We start from the raw sequence: 8,344 nt of genomic DNA, 5'->3' as shown, positions 1-8,344 counted from the left end.
GTGTGTGTGTGTTTCGACAGAGAGTCCGTTTCCAAAAATATCCAGCTATTGTGTGTTTTCAGTAACAATCTCAGGATGGGAACAGCAGATGCATGTTGATCATACCTGCTGACTTGGAAGTGTTTGGAATTGTTGGAATAATCCATTGTCTGTAGGATTGTTTAAGTTAGTGACGTGTTTTTCTCTGACTGCAGGTCCAGCGCACCATCGCCAAGCAAATCCAAACAGTGCGTCTGATCGGGAAGGGGCGCTACGGGGAGGTGTGGCTGGGACGCTGGCGGGGAGAGAAGGTTGCGGTCAAGGTCTTCTTCACCCGCGAGGAGGCCAGCTGGTTCCGAGAGACCGAGATCTACCAGACGGTTCTCATGAGGCACGAGAACATACTGGGTACGGTGTTTTAACTTGCCAGCAGCGCACCCCAAGTATGTGACTTGTAGAAGTACACATACTCACTCACATATGCATAGACTGTATACATCTACTCAGCCTGACACAGGCGCTCGCACCCCAAGTATGTGACTTGTAGAAGTACACATACTCACTCACATATGCATAGACTGTATACATCTACTCAGCCTGACACAGGCGCTCGCACCCCAAGTATGTGACTTGTAGAAGTACACATACTCACTCACATATGCATAGACTGTATACATCTACTCAGCCTGACACAGGCGCTCGCACCTCAAGTGACACCAGACGAGATACAAATGCCCTTTGTTTGTGTGGGATTGGACCTGATCCTTAGTTTGGAAGCTGCTGGTAGATATAAAGCTTCAGGTGGCATATAATGACTGCCTGGGGATACTGCTGAAAAAGCCCAGGAGTAGCAGTGCAAGTGCTGTAAGCTCTTTTGGGACTCAGGGCTAAGCACTCTACAGGCTCTCTTGAGGAACCTAATGTTTAAGTTCATGTCCCGTCTTGATGAGTCTCAAAACTGTATTATAATGATGCTCACAAGCCCCAGGTGCAGCTTGGTCAGATATCAATCATATTTATGGAAACATTGGTATGGGTGCCTGTTAAGACTCTCATGAATCAGAGTATTTTTGTATGTGTTTATGTATGTATTTTTTTTTATTTTTTATTTTTGTATGTCTTGCTGTTGGGCCTAGAGCCTGTAATAAAGTTTATATATAAAGATATGACGTGCTTGAGTTCGCGTTGAATCAGTTTTAAATCTCTTCTCACCCCTCTTCTCTTCTCTCCTCCATCTTTCTCCTCTTTCTCTACTCCCTTCTCTGAACTCTTACTCTCTTTCTGTCTCTCTCTCTCTCTCTCACTCTCTCTCAGGCTTCATTGCGGCGGACATCAACGGCACGGGCGCCTCCACGCAGCTGTACCTGATCACGGACTACCACGAGAACGGCTCGCTGTGTGACTACCTCAAGTTCACCACGCTGGACACGGCGGCGCTGCTGCGTCTGGCCTACTCGGCCGCCTGCGGCCTCTGCCACCTGCACACCGAGATCTACGGGACGCAGGGCAAGCCGGCCATCGCCCACCGTGACCTCAAGAGCAAGAACATACTCATCAAGAAGAACGGAACCTGCTGCATCGCCGATCTCGGCCTGGCCGTCAAGTTCAATAGGTGAGAATGGACATACCCCTAAGCACGCACACACACACACACATAAGTACATGACAATAAAACTACTTGAACACAAACACATTTACTATGTAGAGTTGATGTTCTGGAATGAGCCAACAGAAGTCTTTATAGTTCATATCTTTATGGCAAATTAAATATTAGTTGTTAGATTGTTGGTAGTAAATTGTAGTGGCTGCAACTCAATTCACTACTTTTTGTTAATCATTTTGATTTGTAAAAAAATGTCACATGCATGCTTAAATTCTGCTCACTGCACATATATTATATGATAATTAGGGCTGTCAAAATAACTGATTTATTTTGAAAAAAATAACTGATTAAAAAAAATTAGTGCAGATTAATCGATTCCGTATGACCTTTGACCCCGAGCCATTCTAGTCAGTAAAAATTAGACTGTAAAATGAAGGAGAGAGAAGAAAACGTGCTGCCTGGATCATTGATTGGAACATTTACTTTTAAAAAACGGCCTGATTGTGTTGATAAAAAATAGTGTTGAAAATAAAGTCCTCTGCAATGAAATGCCTTGTATGTGAAAAAAAAAAAAACATCTTCCCGAAGCACTTTTGAATTTATTTCCTCAGCATATTAGGTCATATCATAGATTATTATGGCAATTATTTGAACAGTGAAAATAATAATAAGAGTTTTTTAACTTTAATGTCACTAATGCTGATTATTCAATGATTAATTTGAATTTAAATATTTAAAATACTTTTCACAGCAAAAATTATATATGCGATTAATTTAGATTAATTAATCACAGAGTATATAATTAATTAGATAAAACATTTTTAATCGATTGACAGCCCTAATGCTAATATAATATTCAGCGTTCATTATTTAATGCTTAGGGAAAAAACATCATTCCAGCTATAATCCTATTAATTCCTACCTGCGGGCATGTAATTGTGCTACAAGTTTTCTACAGAAATAGCATGTTTGAACAGGCACTGCACTAGTTATACTAATAAGATAAGATGAGGTAACATAATGCTATACGGATCAGTATGCAAGTCCTAGTAATAGTCAGGTAAAGCTCGGGGTAGTGTATTATGCCCTATGGCAGCTCTTGGCGTGTCGGTCATGTCATGATTTGTTGTGTGCCTCTGCCGTAGTGACACCAATGAGGTGGACGTCCCCCTGAACACGCGCGTGGGCACGCGGCGGTACATGGCGCCCGAGGTCTTGGACGAGACCATGAACAAGAACCACTTCCAGGCGTACATCATGGCCGACATCTACAGCTACGGCCTGGTGGTGTGGGAGATGGCACGGCGCTGTGTCACTGGAGGTATGTCTTCCCTGAGGGGGTCTTTAGCAGCACGGCTGCACTAGTTATTGTAGCATACTACTACTCAATGTCTTTTCCATCTCAGGGGGATTTTACTGTGTGTTTATGGATGTTTGTGATCAAGAGATCTAGCAACCCATGAAATGATGAAAATGAACTAAGTTAACAAATGAGTATTTAGATACATTTAAATTCTACATTAGATAGAAATAATGAATGAATCCCCCCTTAATTTGAAGCACTGTTGATATCATAATACCTTTTACTTAGATTCTAGATATTGCATAGAATAGAAATCATTCCAGTTATTGGACAGAAATGAATGCCTCCTTTAGTTCTCAGCTGTGGAGATATTCTGATGGTTTATTTGGATGTCCATCAGGAATAGCTGAGGAGTACCAGCTGCCATACTACGAGATGGTGCCGTCAGACCCATCCTATGAGGACATGCTGGAGGTGGTGTGTGTCAAAGGCCTGCGGCCGACTGTGTCCAACCGCTGGAACAGCGACGAGGTGAGGGGCACTGCCGGAGACTCTTCACACCTCGAGGATTTTCACGCTCACACAGTGCTGGCTTTGTCTTGCCGCCTCGGTCTTTGTCTCTCTCTCTCTCTCTCTCTCTCTGTGTCTCCCTCTCTCCCTCTGTCTCTCCCTCTCTGTCTCTCTCTCTGTCTTGCGTGGTAACTGTGTGACCTTTTGAAACAGTCCTCACCTGTTCTTTTCCACTGGAGGGGAACACGTACTGAATCACAACAGGTCTAAGTGTGTATGCCGAGTGGGAGTGCCCGCTTGCTGAAACTGGTGGAGTGAGGCGCTGTCTCGAGCCGGGGTCAGGAGTTCAACTCCCTTGGCAGAGCTTATGTGTTTGGTACATGTTCTCTTCCAGGAGGCTCTTTGATCTGTACATGTCATCAGAAAAGCAGATTTGTACATTATTTGGTCAAATTAGCTCTCAAATTAAATGGAACCCTTGGAGCCATAGATGTATAGTATAAATATAAGTATATATACTCTTTTGATCCTGTGAGGGAAATTTGGTCTCTGCATTTATCCCAATCCTTGAATTAGTGAAACACACTTGACACACAGTGAGAACACAGTGAGGTGAAGCACACAATAATCCCGACGCAGTGAGCTGCCTGCAACAACAGCGGTGCTCGGGGAGCAGTGAGGGGTTAGGTGCCTTGCTCAAGGGCACTTCAGCTGTTCCTACTGGTCGGGGTTCGAAACTGCCAACCCTCCGGTTACAAGTCTGAAGCACTAACCAGTAGGCCACGGCTGCAGATGAAAGTGCACCGTGACAGTTTTGATTTTGGGAAATGAGTGCAGTGCACGTCGCGCCGGTTTACAAGTCCCCGCGCGGGCGAGCGACGTGTTCGTAAGAGGAGGAAGGAGTTGAGCTGAAGCCTCTTTTTCTCTGTTTGTTTTTCTATCTGCGCTGTAGTGCCTGCGAGCCATGCTGAAGCTGATGTCCGAGTGCTGGGCCCCCAACCCCGCCTCACGGCTGACCATCCTCCGGGTCAAGAAGACCCTCGCGAAGATGGTGGAATCGCAAGACATCAAAATCTGAGCACTCCAACCCCTCCCCCCGGTCTTCTCCCATTCCTCCCTCCCACACACTACTTCACTCTCAGGCTCTGGTCAGGAAGAGAGGCTTTGAACTTCTCTGAGAGACATTGAATGAACTCCTCATGCAGACAGGAGATGAGAGAGAGAGAGAGAGACAGACACACGCACACACGCGCACACACACACAGACACACGCGACTTTTGTACACTGCTGTTTCGTGTGATGACTGTGACAGAGGACAGTGGAAACTATGCCAGCATATGGATGTGTGTGTGTGTGTCTCCATGCTGTGATGATGGCATGTGTGTCTTCGTCTCCATCCTGACCCCCTTCTCTGGCCAGAGCAGGAGAGAACCATCGTCTTCCTCAGTGCTTTCTGTGAAAGCTGTATTCTGTGCAAGGAGAGGAAGGACAACCTTCACACACACACACACACACACACACACACACACACTACACCACAAGATGAGAATTTGAGACTACACACCGAGCCTCAAATGGAAACGAAAAACGAACTAACTTTACTGCCTTAGAGAAATTCCTCGGCTGCCAATCTTTTGTTGTCAATGTTTGTTTTATGTTTTTTGATTCCTTCCCCTAGCTTCAAGCTCAATCCAATTTATGTTTGTGCCGTTTCGCCCTCCTGCCATAACACTACGCCAAGGTACTATTCTTAACTCCGGACCTCTTCTGCATTGTGCTTTTTGAAGGTTATTTTGGTCTAGCAAGTCTGTAGGTTTTGTTGCTATAATAATGGAAAGGTCATCTGAGGCCTTGTCCAGAGTGTGAGTGTGGTGCATCTGTGTGACTAGTGTCCATCTGGTCATTTCGGCTGCTTTTTTTTTTTTTTTTTTAACCAGGCCCGGTCCATGAACACCATAGCAAAGATGGTACACGCCATGCAGCAATGTCACTGTGCTTCTCTGCTTATCCTCAGTTTGCCTTAAGACTCCTATCTAATGGACACACACACACACACACACATACACACAGACACAGAGAGAGGCACACACACACACAGAAGCACACACACACAGAGACGCACACACACACAGACACAATTAGTCCACTATATGGAATTGTCCTGGAGTTCGAGATGCAGCCTTATAGTGGTGCACTTGCCATTCAGCAGTCCAGCTAGTGATATCACCTCCCCTATGACATCACCTCCCCTTTCACTCAGCCTGCCTTGACGCAGGTTCTCAGGAGTCTTACTATGCAAGCATGTTTTTTTGGGGGGTGGGGGGGGTTTATGACCCCATTTCCTTTCTAAAACAAACAGCCGTTCCTGGTATGCGGTGATGTGGCAGCTTCAAGGGGAGGTGGCATTGAGGTGTGCCCGTGGCATGTTGCCAGGAGTTCATGAGTGGCAGAGAGCACTAACTGTTTGCCCAGTGCATGGCTTAGATACTGGACTTGACTTCTCATTGGTTGTTTTAAAACTGTGACGTGCAAAATTTGTGGTGCTCATGAAATGGTACAGGGTGTGTACATGAGCTCCTCACTGTCCTGCAATAGCGTGAAGGCTCATGATGGTTTCTCTGCTTACTTTAAAAGGAAAAGAAATACAACAATATGCCAATGTTTTCACGTCCAGCATACCTTTATACTTGTACAAGCTTTAACAGCGTAGCATGCCTCCAGCCAGACATATCTTAGCCACCATTGCCTTGCACAGGCCTCTGCAGGTCCAAAGAGTACTTGTTCTTTGCAAAGTTAGTCATTTGTCTGAGCAAGGAGACCCAACAGGCTGTCAGATCCACTGGAGAGTCCAAGATTTCTGTCAGACTCCTTGGCTTTTTTGTTTGTTTATTTACATAGTTTCCAGAGATCAAAAGAATGACCAGACAAAAGGCCTGTTCCGGTTGAGTTATCCGAAAAATGGGCAACACAAAAAAGGGTCACACATAGCCATTACACAGTTCTCCAACTGACTCTCTGCAAGTGCAAACAGATTGAGTTGGATTTCGATATGGTCCATAATGTCCACAGTGCAATACAATGCTTTCAATGCTCTGCTTTCAAATACGCTCAGTGGAAGAGCTAGCTGTAACTCGGGCATATCACCACATATGCTTGGTTTGTCATCATGCCATCGAGTTGATAGGGCTGGTGATTTCTCCCTGACACCTACCAGTAGACAGTGACTACAGGAACCAGTGAAAACTCATGCTCGTGCAATATTAACTCATAAATGACCTCACTCATGTTCACAGACACTGCTTTAAATGTCAGCTCTGTCCTTTCCTTAGAGTTCACTAACTGATGCTTCCTCCTGGAAAAAAAAAGATGTTCTCAAAAATGTTATGCTAGTTTTTAATGCACATATTCTGTAATGTGTTGTCAACAAATAAGGCTTTATCAGTGTTTATGTCAATATTGGTACAGCACACACTCTGAGAAAAACATTAATTTGGGTAATCCGGTGTTTTAACTTGTACATATACAAATAACACAAAAATCAATTCAAGATGAGCCGAACTATATTATAACTCTTTACAGAGTGGCATTTGAAAGAAAACACCTAATAAAACTGAGAAGACACAAATACTATACAAAATGGATTGCTCCTCAAACATTGTTCCATTCTGTTGTGTAGCCTCCTGATCTTCATATGTGTCCCTTTTGCTATAGCTTTGCCAGACTATAGTCAAGGAGTGCATCGTATAGCAAAGTAGATGTAGGATTTGGTGCTACTCGTCTTCCTCTGTGTCTCTAATGTCAGCCTTTAGTCTCCTGAGAAAAGTAGTGCATTGAATGTCCACTATTGTGCATTGTTTCATAATCATGAAGAGTATAGATATGAGGAGACCGGCATGTTGTTGTGTACGTGTGTGTAAATGCGGAGGTGTGTGTGTGTGTGTGTGTGTGTAGGTGCACATGTGTATGTCAAATTCGCACGTCCAAGAACTTGTATTTGTAAAATTTGCAGTTATAATAAAGCATAATGTACATATGGTAGATATTTAAATATGCTTCAGAAAACCACAATTAGTCATGTTTTGGTGTAATATTCAAGAAAGTTATCTATATTAACCCCCTAATATGTAATTGCCTTTTTTGTACAGCATCTGGTTGTAAAGGTGCCTTATGAGTTTACTAAAGAAAGCATACTCTGTACAAAGACTGTTCATTGTATCACTTTATAAGTAAATAACATTATTTTAGTACACAACCTTGTGGAGCTCCTTTTGATTATTTCTAGTGGGATGCCTAAGTTTGTCTGCTGCCTCCTAGTGGCAAGAGAATTTAATTGCACACCATCAAAAGCTTTTTTAGGAATATGCCATGTGTTCAGTAATGCAGTATCCAAACTCCTGATGGGGAGCTTAACATTTAAATGGGTGGTTGCTATGGTCAAATGAATAAATTGTGACATCCTACAGCAGTCTATAGACCTCTAAAGTTCCCCAAAAGGACCTAAAAGCTGCCATCTTTGCCCATATAAGGAGACCCGAGTACCATCTGGCAGCTTTGGGGCCTTTTTTTGTTTGAGAACTTCAGAGGTCTATTAGGGCGTACTCGCACTGGGCACTAGTGTTGCGCGGGTTAAGGTTTTTTAACATCCGCACCCACCCGACCCTCAAAAATATGCGCTGATTAACGACCCGAACCCGACCCGACAAAAAAACAAAAAAACAATGTGCCTATAGCCTAGGCTATCCTTTGTAGTTCATATTGAGTAGAGACGATGCTTTCTTATTAACTGAACACTGAAACAAGAAGAATTTGCACTGTAGGCTATATGCTTCAACAAAGAGTTGTTGGCTTGGCTTGCTATGTTGGATTAATTGAATCTGAATCTAGCTTCATGGACAGAGGCTAGGCCTACTAAATAAATAAACAAACTAAAAGATCCTTAATTCTTTGT

At 43.7% G+C, this 8,344-nt stretch overlaps 1 protein-coding gene across 5 annotated transcripts in view; it reads left to right on the top strand.

Annotated features, from left to right (window-relative positions):
* The window catches only part of bmpr1aa (bone morphogenetic protein receptor, type IAa), a 36,649-nt gene extending 29,001 nt beyond the window's left edge, over window positions 1-7,648 (top strand). For all 5 annotated transcript variants that reach the window (XM_042064931.1, XM_042064932.1, XM_042064935.1 and 2 more), the window contains exons 9-13: window positions 195-387; window positions 1,294-1,591; window positions 2,728-2,903; window positions 3,286-3,416; window positions 4,348-7,648. In XM_042064931.1, the coding sequence (XP_041920865.1) occupies window positions 195-387; window positions 1,294-1,591; window positions 2,728-2,903; window positions 3,286-3,416; window positions 4,348-4,473 (924 nt within the window). In that variant the 3' untranslated portion in view covers window positions 4,474-7,648. The remainder of the gene's footprint in view (window positions 1-194; window positions 388-1,293; window positions 1,592-2,727; window positions 2,904-3,285; window positions 3,417-4,347) is intronic.
* Window positions 7,649-8,344: the final 696 nt, after the last annotated feature.

Source organism: Alosa sapidissima, chromosome 16 (assembly GCF_018492685.1).
Source record: "Alosa sapidissima isolate fAloSap1 chromosome 16, fAloSap1.pri, whole genome shotgun sequence".
Lineage (NCBI taxonomy): Eukaryota > Metazoa > Chordata > Actinopteri > Clupeiformes > Clupeidae > Alosa > Alosa sapidissima.
Note: the sequence above shows the minus strand (reverse complement) of the source record. Positions and strands in the feature narration are given on the sequence as shown.